The sequence below is a fragment of the Peromyscus californicus genome, unplaced genomic scaffold (genome assembly GCF_007827085.1).
Source record: "Peromyscus californicus insignis strain IS unplaced genomic scaffold, ASM782708v3 Scaffold_6__1_contigs__length_162567912, whole genome shotgun sequence".
Lineage (NCBI taxonomy): Eukaryota > Metazoa > Chordata > Mammalia > Rodentia > Cricetidae > Peromyscus > Peromyscus californicus.
The window spans coordinates 16,401,057-16,423,168 of NW_026294584.1; the positions used below are offsets into that span (position 1 = coordinate 16,401,057).

Genomic DNA, 22,112 nt, shown 5'->3' on the forward strand with positions numbered 1-22,112 from the left:
AGATCCATGACTTCATTAGCCCTGGGTAGCTGAATAGATTTCCAGCACCAGGCATGATTCCTTCTTCTTCAGAAGTTCTTAAATCCAATTAGAGAGCTGTTGGTTACTGCCAAGGCATGTGTAACCATTAGGGTTATTGCGACATGCTGGTCATTGGTGTGATTCTAGATGTTAAGCCCTGAAAACATACCTGTAACTAAGGTTATACAGACTGAGCATGTAGTACTGAGGTATTTAGGAATACACACATACACACACACACACACACACACACACACACACACACACGTAACAGCAATTAATGAAAAAAGAGACTATGAGTTTGAAAGAGAACAAGGAGAAGTATATGAAAAGGTTCGGAGTGAGGAAAAGGAAGTGGGAAATTTTATTATAACTCTAAAAGAAAAAGTTAAAAAAGACCTCCCAACTCTTGTGACATGTTAGTTAAAGATGGCAGGGCTTCACACACTATAAACTCATTTACTTACGTGTGTAAGACTCTCAAACTCTGATAGCACAAATTCAATTTTCTTTTTCATATTTTATTCACAAAAGATTGTTTCTGACTTTTAGGCAATATTCTTTTGCTAACTTTGAAATGTCTTCTTACCATTGGAACTTATTAATTTGTGCAAATGAAAATCTGACCCAGAGACAAGGCACACACTTTCCCTAGTACACAGATGCCTGTCCTTGCCCGTCATCCACTTAACCCACGCTGCCCCTTCTGAAAAGCCTTTTACTGGAATCAGAATTAATTTTTAATTCTCGCTTTCCTTTGTGAACGTTGTGCGCACTTTGCATTTCCTGAGCAAAGGCTCCAAGAGTGTCTACAGAAGAAATGGAGTCCAGGACCTGATCTCCAAGTCTGTCACCAAAGGACAGTCTTGTGGGTTTTTCGGTCCTGTGAACTTTCATGTGAAAGCTGTACTGTTTACAACTCTCCATGAAACAGAGCACTGTACGAGGATGAAGGTGATGCCTAGGAAAAGGGTTTGCTGATACAGGCATTATGGGAGCATTGACCAGGCCACCAGGACAGTAGTCATTTTTCAGCAAGATTGAGACCCTGCTGAACTTTTGTTTCTAGAACTTCCACAGGCCCATATGTGCTGCAGACTGTGTCCATGTCACAATTTTAGTTGAACGTGCCTCTCTTCAGTAGTTAAAGTTAGTGTTGATGAACTTCTTTGTCCTACATGCAAAATCCAACCAGTGTGAGAACAAAGAGGAGTATCATCCCAGACAGCCGTGTGTGTGTGTGTGTGTGTGTGTGTGTGTGTGTGTGTGTGTGTGTTTGTGTGTGTATATGCGCATCTGTGTGTTTCTGTGTATGTGAGTGATGCCTGAAAACTTGGAAAAATGACTTTCATAGAGACATTGTTACCAGACTTCTTTATTCAGTGCTCTTTGTCTTTCTTCCCTCTGGCCCCCTTGTCTGTCTCCCTCCCTCTCTCCACATAGCACATCAATTATGTAACTTTGTTTATATAGCTCTGTGGTGGTTTGAATGAGAATGTTACCCATGAGCTCATATGTTTGAATATTTGGTCCCCAGTTGGTTGAACTGTTTGGGAAAGACTGGGAGGCATGGCCTTGTTGGAGGAGGTGTGTCACTTGGGGTGGGCTTTGAAGTTTCCAAAGCCCATAACATTTTCACAGTTAGGTCCCTCTGCCCATGCTTATGTAAAAGTGTGAACTCTCAGCAATTGTCCCAGCACCATGCCTTCCTGCCTGCTGCCATGGTCTCTACCATGATGGCCACGTACTCTTACCCTCTGAAACTGTAAGCCCTAAATAAGCACTGTCTTCTGTAAGTCTCTTCATCGTGGTGTCTTATCACAGCAATAGAAAAGTGACTAAGACAAGGTCTGTTTTATTAGTGTCTTCAAAATTAACCAACTGTGATTTCAAAGAAGAATTTTATCATCTTGTGTGTTGATTTAATATCTCAGTGAGGACATGATGCATGTGCTTGATACTGACTCACCAGAGCAGGAAATGTGAGTAAAACACTCACTGTGTGTGCCACCCTTGGCCAATGCAGCTCTGTAACCCTGCACCAGTGACCACAGCTCTTTATTGCCTTCTACCTAGTAGTGCCTGCTAATCCTCAGACAGAATGGTGTATGACTTCCTTGTCTCTGAGGTACCCAGCCCTCTACCTTCCTCACAGTTCTCCAGCCTTGTGTCTCACCCCTCTCACTTGCTGGCTGTCCATGCTTGCCCAGGATCATTTGAATGACAGCATCTGGCTCTGGCTCCCCTGCTATTCAAAAAGGATACCATCTCCAAGTCCACCACATCCCAGAGCCAATCCAGTTTTCTATGGGTACTTATCTGATATTATTAATTTATTGAATGCCATGGAGTATTCTCCACACAGATGGCACAGCGTTTGTCACTCTCTGATTTATAAATGTGGAAAATGAAGCCCCAAGAGGCTCCTTTCTGCCCAAGTTTCCATGATGAGAGGAGAGCAGCAAGGATGTAAACCCAGTGAGCTTGTCTTCACGGCTCTTAACTCGTCAATGCCACACTTTCAATCTGAACTACTGGGTTGTGTTGCCATGATCATTAAGAGCACTGACCACTTTAGTGGAATGTCGGAGCCCTAACTGTCCTTGAATTCCTTTGGCAAGAGCAAAAGTAGGTGAGGAAGAAACAGAAATACAAACAAAGAGGAGACTGCATGCAGAAGACCCTTTGATGAGAAGAAACTGTAAATCACAGTGATGAAAACTGAAGTGTACTGAGAGAATTTGAACATGTTAAACTGTGACTCTTGAGCCTTTGATGATGCTGAGACAGAGGGCATGGGGAAGAAATGTCAGAACTCCCATAACTGGAGTGACATGCTGTGACAGTGCAGTGAAGGACAGCCACTCACCAAAGAGTCGTGAGGGGCACGCTTTATTCAGTTCCATGAGGATGACTGTACTGTGTGATTCTCCACCTACTTATTAAGTTTGAGCTTGATAAAATATAGCAGACTTAACATGTCCCATTCAGCTGCATTTGTTAGAAGCCAGTGTTGCTTTTATTGAAATGAAAACCCTGGCTGGATGATAATGGGGGAAACATCCAGAATTCCATACCATACAGTGTACTGTTTTCTGCACTTGAGAATTTTGAGTGGTTTGGAAATAATGTCTGTTTTCACAATTTCCTGTTCTCTGCTAGGTTCTTGGAACACCAAATGAGGACACATGGCCTGGAGTTCATTCTTTACCACATTTTAAGCCAGGTATGTTTCATTAATTGCCTTTGTTAAGTGCTTCCGGTCTGTAAAACCTGACTCTATAAATGTCCACGTTCAAGCAACATACAGCCTTGAAACGTTATACAAACCTTTGCCAGTGTGTGTTTTATGTATTAATGGAGAGGTCCTTGTATTTGCACAATTCATTTTTTAAACAGAGTTCACTGCCCATCCACCATGAGAGAGTTTCCCATGTAAACTATGTTTGATTCATCTAAATGATCTTGTAGTAACTATTAATTTCATTATCCATGTCCCTGCTTATAGAAGCAAAATTTAGCTGGAGAGATGGCAAAGCATCAGTGAAAGAACCTGGGTCCAAATTCCCAGCATCCATGAGAAAGCTGGTTGTGGTGACTGGTGCCATAATCCCGGTCCTGGGTAAACAGAGACAGGCTGCAGTGGGGAGCCATTCCAGCTTTGACCTGGAAGTTCCAACCCCCATTGAGGCTTGGGTAACGGTCACGCCTACAAGGCAGGGCTGAGAGAGGACGATGAAGACCCAAGATCCAGATGTGCGGGCTCTCTTGGTTCCTGGACCCTGCACACTGGAGGTAGACTGAGCAGAGTTCTCTAGAGAATACCGCCGGACTGCGCTACACCTTTCCCAGACCCTGTAAACTATCCCTTCACTTGTAAGTTACCCCACAAAATAAACCTCCCTTTTAACTACGTGGAGTGGCCATAATAATTTCATCAATAACAGACAGGTTCCTGGGAACATGCTGACAAGGTAAGTCTAGATGAATCTGTCAGTTCCAGGTTCAGTGAGAGACCCTGCCTCAAAAACAGAGGTGGGGAGAAATTGAAGAAGAGACCAATATCAACACACAAACACACATACACATACACACACACACACACACACGCACGCACGCACGCACGCACACACACACGAGCAAAATTTAAACTGAACACAATTCAAACATATCACTACTTTTGAATAATACTAAGAAATTGTAGTAAATTATAAAAAAAGAAAACTTGCATTTTTCCTTTCTTGATTTATGCTAGTAATATATGGTCAGATAATTTGAGTTTAATTATATAAATTGTCCTGATTCTCCAATTGTGTAGCAGTTGACATTTCAGTGGAAATTATTTAGTCCTCTAAACTGGAGGCCTTTGAAAATGTAGTATTTCATGAATGAGAATTGTTGAGACCAAGGTTGGATAAAGCACTGGGACAAATAGCCAAACGAATGGAAACACATGAACTATGAACCAATGGCTGAGGGGCCCCCAACTGGATCAGGCCCTCTGAATGGGTGAGACAGTTGATTGGCTTGATCTGTTTGGGAGGCAGCCAGGCAGTGGGACCGGGTCCTGTACTCAGTACATGAGTTGGCTGTTTGAAACCTGGGGCTTATGCAGGGACACTTGGCTCAGCCTGGGAGGAGGGGACTGGACCTGCCTGGACTGAATCTACCAGGTTGAACTCAATCCTCAGGGGAGTCTTTGCCCTGGAGGAGATGGGAATGGGGGGTGGGCTGGGGGAGAAGGCTGGGGGGGAGGGGGGAGAACAAGGGAATCCGTGGCTGATATGTAAAATTAAATTAAATTATAAAATAAAAAAAGACCTAAAAAAATTATAAAGAAGAAAATGTAGTATTTCAAAAATAAGTTGTCATCTTTTCACTCACCAGTAGATGGCAGCCATGAAATTTTCAGTTTTAATAGTGACAAGAAAATCTGACATGATGTGCCTAATTTTTATTGAAGGGGTGAAAGATTTGCAGTTGGAAATTGACTAAAATCAGGAAAATGAATTATTGTAGAGTAATTCTCTTGTTTTTCTTTTTGAGTTACAAAATGGGGTTCATGAGATGTAGGTCCACCCTAGAGTTCCCAGAGGAATTTCACAGAGGATCCAACATAGCTGTCCTGTCAGGGGAGAGCTCTGAGTAACTTCGGAGGGGAGCCAAGTGTGTTCTGCTCCGCCTCTTCCCCTCGTTGGAGACTCCGGGAATAAATTACCAATTTCAAAGAATGACTGGGTTGGGAAACTATTTTTATTCTTCATATTTTTCCTGAAATTGTACAGTGTACTGAGAATTCTTTTATCTTTTTCGGAAGCCCCAAAGGCTTTTTGTACTTTTACTGAAAATTATAAATGAGTTCTATGTTTGGAAAAAGTTTAGAAACACAGCAACTTATTATAATTGATTTTTTTTAATTAAGCAAGAAGCATCTAGTAAACCAGTGTACTTATTCCTTATGGAGTTTAAATTAATAAGACAGCTCTTTATAAGTGTGATGGCCTCTTATGATTAGTGATCTTGTTAGGATATACAATTTTAAGACCCAAGAAATAAAACAGAAGAGCCTGAGAGGCTGAAGTGTAGCTCACTGCAGAACCCTGTCCTGGTATTCAAAACAAACAAACAAATAAGGTTTGAAATGAATAAAGTTATATACATAAAGGACCAATTCATAGAGTAATTTCACCGGCCAAGGGTCTGGACTAGAAAATATGGGGTAATTTGGTGTGAATGGAGCTTATTTTCATCAAGAATACATGCAAGCATTTAAGAGTTTCTAGAGAGTGTATGATGTAGTCCAAATCAACATAGCAGATTATGAATTTCAGACCAGGGACCATGCACAGTACATATCTGGCATTCAAAACTTAGCTCTTGCTCTAAGTTATGTTGTATATTTAAAAGCAGTATTATTCATGAGACTCCTCTGGTAGAAATATATAAATTAGAGTAGATATAGTAATTACTGTGTAAGCTCTGCAACAGACACATAGTCATATTGGGAGTCCAGAAGAACAACACATGTAGATGGTATAAGGCTAGACTAGGAGAGACAAGATTATAAATTGAGGGGAGACAGAGCCCTGAGGACTTCCACACAGTGCCCAACCAGATCATCGAGGAATCTTAGTCTCTGACTTCATAGCCCTTATACTCCAAGGAAGAAAACAGGGATCCCAAAGGACACTAGCAGTCTAGGGATCACCTGTCCTGCCCTACCTCCCACCTCCAAAGGCTACAGAGATTCTGAAAGGGGAGAAGGAAAGCTACAAGGGCATGTTTCTTTAATGCTAAAAGAATGTGTGTGTGTGTGTGTGTGTGTGTGTGTGTGTGTGTGTGTGTGAACATGCCGTGGTGCACATGTGGAGACCAGAGGGAAACTTGCAGATATTTGCTTTCTCCTTCACCATGTGGGTTGCAGAGGCTGGACTCAGCTCATCAGTCTTGGTGGCAAGTGCTTTTACCCACTGAGCCATCTCCTCGGCTCTTTTCTTTAACAGAATCAATTTAAGCATTTTGGAAGTGAAACAATACCATAGTGCAAAGCTTTCTCCTTGCCCCATCTCCCATCTGCCAGCTTCCCCAGAAACCACTGCCCTCCCTGACACCAGGCTCCTCTCTGACAGTAGCTATTTGTGTTTCTTTCCCTTGGGTAAATGTAACAAATTATGAACATGTATGTATACATGTATATGTATGTGTATATATGTTGTATTTTTCCTGCACAAACTACAGTTGTATCCTGTTTTTCTCACTAGTCTGTACTCTAGGATTTACATGTCACACATGTCACTGCACCTGTCAGTGAAGTCAGTGTGGCTACACTGACTCTGAATGCTACATCATGTTCTGCTCTACAGATTTCACTTGCTTCCTAACCTGGGCATTTGGGCTGTCTTCAGTATGTCACTGTTAGAAGTGTTAATGCAGCGACAGCCATATCTAAACAGCAAATTGAGAGAAACTGGTTCAGGAGTCAACAAGTATCAACGGTTGTGACTGTTAACGCCTCTATCAGTCTGAAGCGGTGGTCTCTTGTCTGTGTGTCCGCAGTGTGTGCTATGCTTCCCCAAGCCTGCTCTGCTCTGGAGTGTGTGGCCAGACTCAACCCGTCACCTGCTGAGAGGAATTTCACTCTAACGTTGGTTTGCATGCTTCCTCTGATGCGAGGCTGGGCAGCTGTTCACCTGTTTCAGCTTTTCCTTACTAGGAGCTATTCATGGCTTTTGCTCAATTTATAGTTGGAAAGTTGTAAGCCATCTCCCTATTGATTCTAGGAGTTTTTATAATTTAGAGTAATTTCTCTTTTACCTATGAAAGCCTTTTGCTTCTCTGGATTTACTGCATAAGAGTATTTTCTAAAGTTTTATTAACTTCATTACCAAAAATGTTGTGCAAAAAAAAAAAAAAAAAAAAACACCATACACTGAAATTAACCAGACCTAAGGACTATATAATTCAGTAAATACAGTTAGACTAGCTATTCAGGATAGACACTGTGAAGCTTCTTGATACTGGATTTTATACTCACTATCAAAACATTTTTATGCACTTATCTACTACCAAAACCAAAAATTCCATGAGAACTAGAAAAACATTTACCTCATATCCCTTTCATAACTCCTATTCATCGCCTACATTAGTCTTTCCTCACCCTCTAATATTCACCTTTCTTGTCCTCTTTTCCACATGTTAGACTCTACCCATATGTGCATATGTATGTGGATATATACATGTATATATTTGACTAGATTCCACATGTGTTCTTTTCTTTCTGATATGTATTATCTAGCTTATTAGTATACATTCTAAGTCCATTTCATTTTCCTGAAAATTTTGTGAGTACATTTTTCTTTAGCACTAAATAATATTTATACACACACACACACACACACACACACACACACACACACACACACACAGACACACACACAGAGACAGAGAGACAGACAGACAGATAGATAGATAGATAGATAGATAGATAGATAGATAGATAGATAGATAGATGGGCCAAATTTTCATTATCCATTCATCTGTTGACTGACAACTAGGCTGATTCCAGTTGTTTTCTATAGTGCATACAGCAGCGGTAAACCTGGGTGCTAATATCTCTACAGGAGGATATGTAGTTCTCTGGCTATGTGCCCAGGTGTGAAATAGTGGAGTAAAATAAGCTAGTTCTATTTTGAATTTTCTGAGAAATCTCCAGACTGACTTCTCCAATGGCTATATTCCCTTGCACCTCCATCTAAAATGAATACGGGTCCTGAAGTGACCACTGACACCTCAGAAACTCTACACCCATCATGACTTCAAAGACCACTAGAACCAATGCCCCAGACTTTCACAGAACACTGAGCACACTGGAGCTGAAGCATGGGCCCGGCACTGAGGAATGAGGCCACTGGACTAGAATTCTGGTCACAGGGTGCTCGCTGGTCTTGCAGAAGCCCGAGCCCTCTAAAATTTAGCAAAGTTGACCATAGTCTTTACTATTAGGTTGTGTCTTTTCTGACTCTCTCAACAATAAAGTTTGTCTTAGGAAAAAAAAAAATCACATGACATTTGTAGAATAGTGCAGGCTTGATTTTTAATACCAAATCCTGTTATACACACACACACACACACACACACACACACACACACAATTTGTGTCTGTATTCATATGAGGGCACTTTGGGTTTTCAAATTATTTTACTGTTGTGTTCTAGGCCATACATAAATCTAGACAGCTACACCTCTTAGAGAAAATTTCATGTCTGTATTTTTCAGATATGTACAAAAACCCTGAACTAATTCTGTACAAAATGGCTTCCTACTCAAATTGCATGTAGACCCCACGTATGGTGCTTTCCTCCAGCCCTTAGACTCTCCCAACAAAGGGGCATTCAGTAGTGGTTAATGATGGATTATTATTCAGAAGCTCAGACAGGAAGACACTGTAAAGTTCAAGGAGGAAACAGCATTGCCAGACTGGAAAGCAATGAGAAGTAATGAAATTTCAAAGAAAATGGTCCTATTTTCCAAAATCAAGCACGGGGCAGGCACATCTAAAGGGGTTGCATTGTTTCTCAGGAAAAGTGAGTCATCCGATGGGAGAGGTTGTTCAATTGAAGAAACACTGATGAAGATGGGATGTCTTTCATGAAAGAATTCACCAGTGAAGAAGAAGGAAAAGTGAGGAATGGTGACATTTTAAACATATTGTACCCCAGACCAAGCATGCAGACATTTGAGTCAGCATTTACATGTGGACTTGGTTACACTAAGTGTTTGTGATGAAGTGAAAATTTTCTTCTTAAGCCCTGCTTTGTCACAGACAGGGCTTCCCAACCCAAGTAGATGCAGGCTTCTGTTTTCAAAGGAAGAAGTAAATGCTTTCAGACTTGTGCCTTGATACCTTACCACTCAGTGGTATCTCTACTTACAAAACAATTTAACCTTATCTCATTTGATATTCACACTGAGTCTTGAGTTACTATACTATCTTCTTAATATTGCAGTCCCATTTTACAGACAGGAATACCAAACTCTGAGTGTCAGCCCCAAACCTGCTACCTCTCTTGAAGAGGGCTTGCCTGTTGTAGCTAGAGCTGTGAAGGACTGTGTCTTATCAAAAAACTGTCTCCCTACAGTACATTTCACCACCCATCACCTGCTCTTCTAATAAGTTGTCAATTCTAAATATATATATATATACATATACATATATATATATATATACATATACATATATATATATATTTCAGATGATTTACTCTCCAATATTTCTTTTGAAAAGTGGTGCAATGAGTATGTTCACTGGGACAATGGCCATGACCCAGGACTACCCTCGAGTGATTAGAACATGATCTTTCCATGTATTGTTCACTTCCAAGCTTCTTTAGTCACATATAATGTAGGAATAAGAACAGACTCTGAGCCAGACACAATCTCTGCTCTGCTGGCAAATACCAGAGCTGGACATATCGTGTAACACAACGTCCACTGCCAGTGCCCAGTCTGGGGCTGCAGTCCTCAGCACCCGGGATAGGAAATGCCACTTTGTCCTTTCCACACCCAAGGAGGTTTGGGTGCTTGGCTGTAGTCACACTCCCAGGTCTTCTCAAGTTTTCTATAAGGTGCTGGGAAAGCTTTGGAGGCAACAAGAATTCCGTGGTGGGATATGCCGTGCAGGAAGACTAGAGGGGGCATCTTGTCCTGGCATCAGAAGATGCCTTTTGATAAAGCCACAACCACACTTGTCTTGGCAAGAATCGGTAGTCCTTTGTTTTGTGTCCTGTCTGTCCATTTTGTCCTGTTTGTCAGCAGTCGATTCGAGGATACTTTGTTGTCCAGTGGCTAACTTTTGCCACAATGAAAGTTAACTCCATATGCAGTTTCTTCAATGCCCATATTTTCTCTAAAGTAGATTGGTACTGCCAGGAGCCGATATGTGTCATAGTCATAACAAAAAAGAAAAATTTTCTGTCTAAACTATATCTGCTCAATCTTGAAAACATATCTAATGTGACTACAAGTTCTATTGTAATGTCTAACTACTAACTTTCATTTCTTTTTATCCTAATAATTGGTAATAACATTCAAGAATCAGCAAATTGCATTACATTGTTAAATGAATGGTATAAGTACAATATCTTGAACAAAATTAGAAATATACATATTATTTTCTAACAATATCAATTTCAATATATATGATTTGTATACAACATTAAAAAAATCCAATCCAATGTAAAGTATTTAAAACTAGTAATTGTCTTTAAAAAAAAAAAAAAGAACCTTAAATCTAACCTCCTTTGCTTAGCCCTTTTCCTAACCCTTAACAACAACTTGTAACCAACCCTTCTAAACAATGAAAATTATCCCAGACCCAAAACCCATTAAAAGACAAAAAAACCACCTGCCCCACACCACCTCTTTGGGGATGTGGGTGTCGTATTCTTAAAATTGCTTCCTGCTGGGTATGGGCAAAGGTATCTTTATTCTGAAAAGAAAAATTTTGGGTTAATTGTCAAATTCTAGGAAAGGTAGCTATATCCTTTGTTGTCCAGTTTGAGCATAATGCCAAAGTTCAGGGTTTATATCAAGTCCTTATTCAAGTAGTCTTTGAGACTGGATCATCTCAGCTAGCCATCTCAAAATTGCTCTGAGCAGTTTGTAGTCCAAAGTTGATCTATAGATGATGTTTGTCAGCTTAGTGATATTATTATTGTCCACGTGGAGTTGTTGTTGTGGGGCCCCATCTTCTTCCTGGAGACTTCAGTTGATGTTAGGCCTGGCCGTGATTTCCTGCAGAAAACTGATGAGACTCAAACACAAAGACATGTATAGGCAGCTAATTGAAGCCTTTTATCTAGAATTAGTTAGTACTCTATATGGCCATTAATATCTTAACAAAGTTTAAAATATATATATATATATATATATATATATATATATACATATATATCAATCTTGTAAATTTTGATATAAAATTCATACTTTAAGAAAAGTTTAAAGAATCAGAATAGAATCAAAGAATTGAGATTAGTAGTAATAGAATAGTCCCTTAATTAATTTGGTTTTTCTCCTGTCCCATGTCAGAAGATGGCTCTTCCTTTTGGCATGATACAGGGAGTTTGCATTTTCCTTTTAACAACATGCTTGGGTTTAAAGAAGGAGAGAGCCATTCTCCAACTCCAAAGTCAGCTTCAAATTTTAATTGAACTGTGACTACAAGAAGACCAATAGTGTTAAATTTCTTTAGAGAAGAGCAGAAACAAACATTTAGGAAGACTTATGAAATTTTATAGATGATATACCAATAGGCCATTTTACTCTTTTTCCTGGGACAGATGATTTGTCCTTTTTCTTCAGTTGTCTCATTTGTCCAGTGCTCTTCAGATTCCTTAGCCTTCATTCTCCTAAAAGACAAAAACAAAAACCTTTCACCAAGACTAATTTTGGGGAGGTTCCCTTTTGGCAAGTTATTATCGGATTAAATGAAAATGCATGTGTTACTGGTATAAGTTAGTTTAAATTGGATGGTCATGCTGGTTGATGAACTATCACCTCTTCTAATTAAGAGGTCTCTCTTGTTCAAATCAAATCTTTATCAATTTTGATGGTACCCACAGCTTATCTTCTCCTGTAGAAAGAAAAGCAAAACCTTGTCCCCAACGTAACACATATTCTAGTTTCCATTCTGAAGACAGCACATCCTTAAAGTATATAGGCTGATTTAATTCTGTAGTTTTTTTCTATTATCCAATGTCTCTCTGCAGCTGTTGTTCCTTTCTCATTGGCACTGAGAAAATTCAAAGTTAATAGAGCATTATGCAGTCTATTTCTGGGGGTTTTTGTTACCCCTTTCTGTTTATTTAGCATATCCTTTAGAGTTCTGTTTGATCTTTCTATAACTTCTTGGCCTGTAGGATTATGTGGTATACCTTTAATATGCTTTATATTGTAATAAGCAAAAAACTGTTTCATTTTAACAGAGACATAGGCTGGAGCATTGTCAGTTTTAATTTGTTCAGGTATACCCATGATGGCCATAACTTCTAGCAAATGAGTGATTACAGAATCAGCTTTTTCAGAACTCAAAGCAGTTGCCCATTGAAATCCTGAATAAATATCAATGGTATGGTGTACATATTTCAATTTTCCAAATTCTGCAAAGTGAAACACATCCATCTTCCAGATTTCATTCCTCTGAGTACCCTTTGGGTTACATCCTGCTGGTAATGGAGTCTGATTGTAAAAGGAACAAGTAGGACATTTTCTTATAATTTCCTTGGCTTGTTGCCAGGTTATGGAAAAATCCTTTTTTAAACCTTTACTTTTGACATAATGTTTTTTATGAAATTCTGAGGCCTCCAGCACATTTCCTATCAATAATTTATCAATCTCATCATTACCTTGTGCTACAGGGCCTGGCAGACCAGTATGGGATCAGATGTGAGCTATATATAAAGGATGACTCCTTTTCCTGATTGTATCTTATATATGGTGATATTTTATTTGTACTGAAATGTGATTTTATTTGTATGTTAATAAATAAAGTTGCCTGGGGGTCAGACCTGATAGCAAGCCATAGCAGAAGCCAGGCAGTGGTAGCACACGCCCTTAATCCTGATCACATGACAGGCAGATCTCTGTGTGTTCAGGGATACAGCTAGCATGGAGACACACACCTTTAATCTCAGTACCAACCATAGAAGACCTGGAGGTCTGTATAGATGGGCAGTGACGAGGAGGTCATGTGGTTGGGTTTACAACCAATGAGAAGGCAGAACAGAAAGTCTATAAAAAGACAGATACACAGGAAGTAGTGCTCTTGCTGAGAGAAAGGACAGCAGCGGCAGCGAAGGGTAAGCTCAGCTCTCAGCTACTGCTCTGACCTCTTGGGCTTTTAACTCTGCAATTGGCTCTGTGTTTCTTATTTAATAAGACCGTTCATCTACAGGTCTATCAGCAGACATTAATGTTACATGGTAATTGAATTAATTTTGACATTTTCATACATGCATACAACATATTTTGATCAAATTCAGCCCCACCCTCTTTTATCTCCCTCACAATATCCTCCCCCCTCGTGTGTGTGTGTGTGTGTGTGTGTGTGTGTGTGTGTGTGTGTGTGTGTGTGTGAACCAATGAACTTAATTGAGATTGTTTACAGGAATGTGGGTCCTGAAGGGTTTTTTCTAGGAGGACAGACAACACAGGAGTGGTTACACTACTGAAGAAAATGTCTCTTCCCTCTGATAGCAACCGGTGACTTCCTGTAGCTGCCAGAGGAAGCATGGGGATTGTGTGAACTTTGTAGAGAAGGAGAATTTAAAAAAATGCAGAAGTGACAGGAAGGACAGACAGACTTGTCTTAATGTTCTGACTGTGGGCAGTCTTACTGGAGGTCACTAGTGAGTATAAATGGAGAGTGAATGCTAAGCTGAGCATCTGTTAATCGAGAAGTAGCTGTGCTTTGCATGTTCATGTGCTCAGGTGTCTGCACTGTTGGTGAGTGCTCACCTGGTCCTGCAGACACAGGTGTGAACCAGGCTTCACATGTGCTCAGGTGTCTGCACTGTTGGTGAGTGCTCACTGGGTCCTGCAGACACAGGTGTGAACCAGGCTTCACATGTGCTCAGGTGTCTGCACTGTTGGTGAGTGCTCACCAGGTCCTGCAGACACAGGTGTGAACCAGGCAGACAAACCTCTCCCTGAGCAGCTCACAAGCCAAAGAGAAAATAGAGAATGACAGATGCCAAGCCCCAAGAGTGGCTGCAGAAATGTGACCACAGGGAAGCAGCAAGAGGCACTTTGAGGGCCCAGGCTTTGGAAGACCATGGGAGGAGTTGAGATTTCATTTGAAGTGTGAGAAATAGTAGAGAGCTCTGAGCAGGGAAGGAAATGGATGTTTCACGATCTCCAAAGGGCCCACTGGCTACACAATGTCACAGACCTAATTCAGAGCTGGAAAAAGGTTTTGTGTCCTGTGGATTTTTCTTGATTTTCTTTCTGTTGGCAGCCCTGGGGGGAGAGTGTCTATAAAGTCTGTCCTGACGCAGAGGGAAATTACTGTCACACCAGTGAGCAGTGACATCACTAACATCTTCCCCCATGTGTCTGCTGCTGGACAAGGATTTGATATGGTATGTCAGGGGTTTAGTCAGTGGTATAAAAATAAATAGAAAGGAGCTCGGTGTCTTGGTAAGCACCAAAATATAATTATCTCCAGGAGAAGATGCTGTCTGTGCGGGTGGTAGCAGTCATTCTATGCAAGCAGAGGCTGTGTGTACCCACTTCCTCCTGTCTGCTTAAAGAATGTCTCGTTTGCTTCCACCAGTAGTATCAATAATGATGGAAACTAACTGTATGTCCAGAAAGCATCAGAAAAAAATGAAATAATAAATTCTTAAGGGGAAGTGAGCTTCTTAAAAGATTATTATTTTTTTAATTCCAAAGAAACTTGGGAATTTTGTAATTGTCAGCATAGGTATTAATCTCATTTCACCTCACCAATTGGAATACAGGGTGTATAACTATTGAGCTGGAGAAGGGCTAAGTGGGTAAAGTACTCACCTGATAAGCATGAAAACCTCAGTCCAGATCCCAGAACCCACATTAAACTGGTTGTGGTAGCACATGTCTGTGATTACAGCACTCCTTTAGTAAGACGGGAGCCAGAGACAGGAAAATTCCCAGAAGCTCATAGACCATCTAGTCTGGTGTTTCTCTGTCTTCCACATGCTCACCACAGCACTCACGCATCTGTACACACACATACACATACACATGAATCATACACATGGAGAATATTTTTTAAATTATTATTATGCTACCACATGGATAAAAGAAAAATGTAGGCTTCCATTATTTATAGCACAGGTAGTGTTTTACTCCCCAAATGTTCTAGTTAGGTCAGTACACGGACAGTAATGGTAGGTGATGTAGTTGGTTTATTTTTTTTGGGGGGGGGGGGCACTACCCAGCTCTCAAATAAATACACAGAGACTTATTCTTACTTATATGAATGCCCAGCCTCAGTTTGGCTTGTTTCTTGCCAGCTTTTCTAACTTAAATTATCCTGTTTCTCTTTAACTATGTTTTGCCTCTGGGCTTTTTACCTTAATTCTATATATCTCTCTTTCCTTCTCTTTTTCTCATCTGTCACTCTTCTCTCTTCTCATGAGCCTAGATTTGGTAGAGCACTCACTAAACATGCTCAAGGCCTTGGTTCAATCCTCATCACCTCCCAAAAGAAAAAAAGCCACAAAATTATATATCAGGAATTAGAAGAACACAAACATGTTCATGGTATTTATTTATTTATTGTTTATTGTTTCAAAATGCAGTTTAACATAGATCATTTTCTCTCTGGAGTAATATCTGCTTTATAATACTGAATGTCTCCCAGACACATACATAGTTGGTTGTAAGATGGTCAATTTTTAAGGCATATTATTAATAATAATAATAATAGCAGTCATGGCTAAGAAGTATAGAGTATTACTGTGTTTATTATTAACTCTGGAGATAGATTTTCTTACTATACATTTTCAGTGTCTCTATAACATAAAAACTGCTAGTATCCTAAACTGTGATCTGGGGGACACTGAGGCACAGGAAGTTTAAATAATATGTCCAAGAATTGTAGAATACTAAAAGTCAAAAGTTATTTCATATTTCCTATGAGCATGAGGAATGTTTGTTCTACCCATAGTAGGGTTAGGTAGTTGGGAGGCAGGTAGACGGTATTGTAGATGAGAAAAGGTAACAGGGTTGCTTATACTCAGGTTTTCTATTGTTGCTGAAGGAGCTTTGATCTGGCTTTGTGACTTCATGATAAAACTTCAAATATCTCAAAACCACGCCACACCTCATGGCATAATGACTGGATCATAGACTTCAACTCTGGACAGCACGTTCAGAGCCCAGCTTTGTTTGTGAGCTGAGTTATGCACAGGTTCCCCAGGGTCTGTGCATCAGTTTCCACCTGTGTAAAATACAGTGCTGCCCCCTGCTCTGGCGCATTGTGAGTGGTAAAAACAAGTTTCTATTTGGAGGCCACATAGGAGGTGTGAGTGTCCTCCGCTCTTTGGTAACAAGAGACTGGAGCACAAAGTCCCACCTCAGCCTCTGCTGCTTGCCTACATCTCAGGCAGCACAGTTCCTGCTCCTCTGTGCTTGTTTGTAAGATGAAGGGGTTAGCGTGCTTGCACATCCCCTGTGCTACTGCAGTCCTGCAGACTGCGTGGATCACCCCTCCCGCTGCTCTCTGCCACTATGGAACCGTCTGCTTTCTTTCTCTCGCCTTCTTTTAGAGGAGTTGTAAGTTGGTTATCTGTAAAGAGTACGCTTTGAAGCTTTCATAAATGCCCTCCAGAAAGAACCGTCGGATGGAAAGAGAAGTGTTCTGTCTTGTGTGGGTGGAGGAAGTATAGATAGGGGGGACACCTCCTCCAGAGATGTTCATGAACCCTCGTGTGCATGTGTACCAGTGAAGGTAGAAATGTTTCATAAATAGAGTGGAATGCTTGAGTCTAGAAGTTTCTTAGAGATTACTGATTTGAAAAAGCATAGCAATGGGAACTGGAGGATGATTGTGGTAACCAGGCAGATGCTGTGTCTCTGTCTGGGGTCTGAGGATGGTTTTCCAGCATTTCACATAGTGCTCTGGGGACGGTCAGGTTCAGAATGCATGTGCCGTGTGAAAGCCTCTAGGTGCTCCAGCTGGGGACCTGTCAACTCTCAACCATGATATATTGGGGGATTTCAAATCGTTTAAAGATATGAATCATACTTACACAGCAAAGATGGTGTTTCTAGAATGCCTGTTGTGATCACTGTGGTATTTTGGCATTAACACAACTAAAATCCTCAGAGTTTGGAATAGACTGGCCCTTTCTATTCAAAGTGAGCTCTCTTCTGGTCTATGTGAATTTTCCTATACTTGTGCTCCAAAGACGGTGGAATCTAGCTTTAAAATAGCTGTATCGGAACCCTAACTGAAATATTCATGTCTTGCTTGGTTTTCCTGATAAATACCAGAACGTAGAATAGTCGTTGTGACTCTCATGAACATTTGTGAGGACAGTTTTCTCCTTTGGAACCCACCATGTTGCTTTGGGTGAGTGCCTGTAGGTGACTCATGTTTATAGCTGTTTTGTTCCTTGCTGTACATGTAGCACCTGACGCACGGTAGACCTACGCTATGTGTTTGTGGAGCGACTGAAAATGAATGGGTCTATGCAAAGGAATTTGAGGGTATTGTCTGTTATATAAACATACAACTAGGAATGTAACCAGAGTGATTCATGACTCGGGGATTATTCACTCTTACAAAGGCCAAGCCATTTCCCTCCACTGAAGCCATCCCAAGAGAAGCACCGGATCACTGTACGCCTCCATACCTCTGTCAGATGAGAGGGTCCTCTAGGATGACCGTTTCTTTCCTTAAGTGCTGGCCACTTTGTTACCAGATTAATGAATGCACTTATTAAAATGTAAAGTAATTCTGAATTCAAATTGTGGAGAGTTGAATAGTCTCAGTTCTAAAGAATGACTAGCACAACAGATGTAGCAGTTTGGACATAATTTTTAAATTATTACTTTTTTCTTTTTGAAATTATAACATAATTACATCATTTCTCCCTTTCTTTCCCTGTCTTCAAACTCTCTCATGCACCTACTCCTTGCTCACTTTCAAATTCATTGCCTTTTTTTCTTTTTAATTTGTGTTTAATTTTCTTCTGTTTTTCTTTATGTTTAATTGGGACTGGGATATATATATATACATATATATATATATATATATATGTATATATATGTATATATATATATATATTGCTTATAACTCATTTACATCGACTTATAAGCAAATTGTCATTCCGTGGTGCTAATATGTTACACAATATCAAATCCACTCCTGAGACTTTTTTATGATCTCTGTGCTCCCCTCCTTGTTCAACCTTTCCAAGAGAAAAATATCCACATTCCCCCTTCTTATCCTTTGCACATACCAGAGGTTTTTTTTTTTTTTAATTAGTTGGTTGTTTTTACTCAATATGTCCTTGTGTTATTGAAGTCCTAAACCCTGCAGTGTCTTGTAAGTTACAGAAGTGTGGGTGAGAAGAGAAAGAGAAGAACAGAATTGAAAATTAGCTGCTGGATAACACAACGTGAACCTATGAGCACATGCATAAAATCCAGTTGAGGCTTTGTCTTCGGGAGCGCTGCAGTTTGCTTCAAGCATGTCAGGTCAGGTGCTTTTAAGCAGTAAAACTTTACATATGTAGCCTCTCCAGTTGCTTTCCTGTGGAATGTCGGGGAGTTGCAGGGCAAAGGCACTGGGTTGGAGAGAGACCTTTCCAGCCTTCTGTCCCCTGAGTCATGTCGCCTAGCAAGTAATTTCTTCTCTGCAGGCTCTTCCCATCTCCTGCTGTGCTGCGATCATCCTCTGCAATGTCCCTGCAATAAGAGGAGAAGGTGAAAGTCAGCCTGCAGGTTTAAATTAATTGCACTCCTTGGTGAAGCTTTAAGGACACTCTAAACCCCTGGTTTAAACATGATGGGGAAGAGAGATCTGACATGACAGAAGCACGTGAGAGAACACTCAGCTGAAGGTGAACAGTGCACCACATGCATATGCAAATGCTCGGGTAGTCAGATACTGTTCTATGCACAGGTAGTGTACTGCTGTAAAGTACACCGGGTTCTGATTCTGGGCATTCATTTAAAGTTTCTGGATACTAGGTATGCTTGCCCTTACAGCTGTGCGTCTCGTTAGTTAAGAAGATATGGGGTGCAGGAAATCCTGTGTGTCCCTGGATTAGCTACAGATTCTTGGGCTTGTTTTGTCTTCATGTGGAAAAGTGATACCTCCGTTTAGTCAGTCTTACTTTAGGAGTTTTGTCTGTATCCATGTGGCAGCGTTTCCTACCCTATATCTGTAATTTTGCACTTACACACATGGGTATGAACTGTAATTAGTTCTGTGTGCCCAGTACATCACCTGACAGGAAAGTACATAGGGAATATTTGCTGACAGAATGGAGATTTCATATACATGGTGATGGAAATGTAACAGGGAAACTTCATATTTTTATTGTTTTTACCCCATGTCATGTGACATGTTTTATTTTCACTGTGTCTCTTATGTACACAGCTGAAAATGACATGTTTCTAAAAAATCCTATTTGCATATCTTGTCAAGCACTAAATGGAGGCTTTGCTTAGAACTAACATTTATGTGTAGTCATTAATTGGTAAGAATAATCATTTACTTAGAAATTCGAGATTGTGTTGGTTTTGTCTGTGATAGAATTCTTGTTCATCTTGAATGATAGCAAATTATTCAAATTGCTTTGTAGGGACTACAAAGTTAAGAGAATCAAATTTGTTTTACAAGGACATTTGATGCCATTAACTTTTGAAATATGTCTTGCTTTCCTAATGTCAGACTTTAGATAATATTTTTCTAAAAACCTTAACAAAGAACTGTTATTTCCATTTCTCCTTTTCTTGTCATTTCATTCTCAAACATAGAGTAATCCTTTAATTGGTTCTACTACACTAACTGCCTGAATTCCACTGTACCTTATAATGCTGTCCAGGAAAGAATAAATCAGAAATTATACACTCTGTTGAAATGAATAGATACTGTTAAGGAGCAGGCCTTCAGGACAATGAATATCGACAATTAGATGGATGGTTGGCTCTGCATACCACTGTAACTTAATGTCTTGTTCCTGTTCTCTTTCTCCTCACCTGTGCCTGACACACTATAAAATGCTGTCAGGTGCCCTGGTTTGAATAATAACTCTGAAACCCCACGAACACTACACTTTAACTACCTTGTGAATCATTACACAAAGATAAACTTATTCTCAAAGCACTGCTTAAGTTGTGCATGAAATGCCAACGTCTTCAAAACCTGCAAAGTTCAGAACAGGTAGGTGCTTTGCCAGTCATCTTGACTCCTGCTTTTCTGTGGCACAACCATGCAAGGCATCAGTAAGCCGTCCTGGCCTTCCCTTCAGAGTGGTTTAGATTCTGACCCCTGTTTTCACTGCATTCAAATCATAACCATAGCCCAAGTCATGTGCTCTCACTCCCAGACAGTTGTGTTCTCACTCTCTAAATGCAAGAATTGAGTGGCCTGTGTAGTCTTTAAAAGAATCAGATCTACCCTTCTTCCTCTTCTCCAGCATTCTTTGCTTCTGCTGCCCTGGCCTCCAGCCCACTCCAGCTTTGCACACCTACCCTGGAGTGCCAGGTCCTGCAAGCAGAAAGCCTTTCTGTTTGGTTCCCTTCTGTATCCTCAGTCCCAAGAAGTCTGCCTGACTCTCCATATGTTATATAAGGGAGTAGCAGTTTATATAAGACAAATGCTAATAAGAAAAAGATGCTTTTTATAGAAAACATGAGGTACTATGGTTACAGAATATGTGGGTGGATGGGTAGGTGAAAAGGTGGCTGGCTAGATGGATGGATGGATGGATGGATGGTTGGATGGATGGATGGATGGATGGATGGATGGCCAAGTGTGTGGATGTATATATGTATGTATGTATGAGTGGATGGGTGGATGTAACATGAATCTTAAAAGGTCTTATAATAAAAAACCCACAGCCAGATGTCAGGGTGAAAGCTGAAAGATCAGAGAAGCAGAAAAGCCAGCCACTAGCTTACCTCTACAAAATCCTCAGCCTCAAGAGAGCAAGTTTCTGTCTTCTCATGCCTTATATACCTTTCTGTGTGCTGCCATATTACTTCCTGGGATCAAAGGCGTGTGTTACCACTGCCTGGTTCTGTTTTTCTCATGTAGCCCAAGGTGGCCTTGAACTCATAGAGATCCAGACCGGTCTTTGCCTCCTGAGTGATAAAATTAAAGATGTGTGCCACCACTGCCTGACCTCTGTGTCTAATTTAGTGACTGGCTCTGTCCTCTCATCCAAAGGTAAACTTTATTGAGGTACACAATATATCACCACAGGCGGATGCGTGGATGAGAGGGTAGCTGGATAGATGGATGGATGGATGGATGGATGGATGGATGGATGGATGGATGGGTGGGTGGATGGGTGGGTGGGTGTGTATGTATGTATGAATGGGTGGCTAGGTGGTTAGATAGATGGATGTGTAGATGGATGGGTAGATGACTGCATGCTGTTTGCAGTCACTCCTTTTTAGTACACTCTAGAGACAGAAAGCTTTTTTTTTTTTTACTGTATTTATTTGCTTTTCTAATCTGATAATATTCTTAGGCATGGAATATCCTATAACAAAAGCAGTATAAGTCATTTAAATTTCCTCCATCACAGCTTATAAGTAAAAGCAGACAATACTGACAAGATAGTACCAGCAAAGGCATCAACTGATGTTAAGCTAAATTAAACCTATTCAATATGAGTCATTAAAAAGAAATCAGTCAGTTCAGAACAATAACTCGTGTGATGTTTCTGAATGATGTGCACATGAACACAGCCAAATGAAGAAGGATTACATATTATCCTAGAACAATACACCCTAGTGGGATTCCATAAAGATTTCCAGTGGGAACTCAGCGTATTTGGCTGGTTCAGTATTTGGTGTAAGCCTGGCCT

At 40.4% G+C, this 22,112-nt stretch overlaps 1 protein-coding gene across 6 annotated transcripts in view; it reads left to right on the plus strand.

Annotated features, from left to right (window-relative positions):
- The window catches only part of Cdk14 (cyclin dependent kinase 14), a 587,756-nt gene that overhangs the window by 437,847 nt on the left and 127,797 nt on the right, over window positions 1–22,112 (plus strand). For all 6 annotated transcript variants that reach the window (XM_052720087.1, XM_052720086.1, XM_052720089.1 and 3 more), the window contains one exon: window positions 3,184–3,247. In XM_052720087.1, the coding sequence (XP_052576047.1) occupies window positions 3,184–3,247 (64 nt within the window). The remainder of the gene's footprint in view (window positions 1–3,183; window positions 3,248–22,112) is intronic.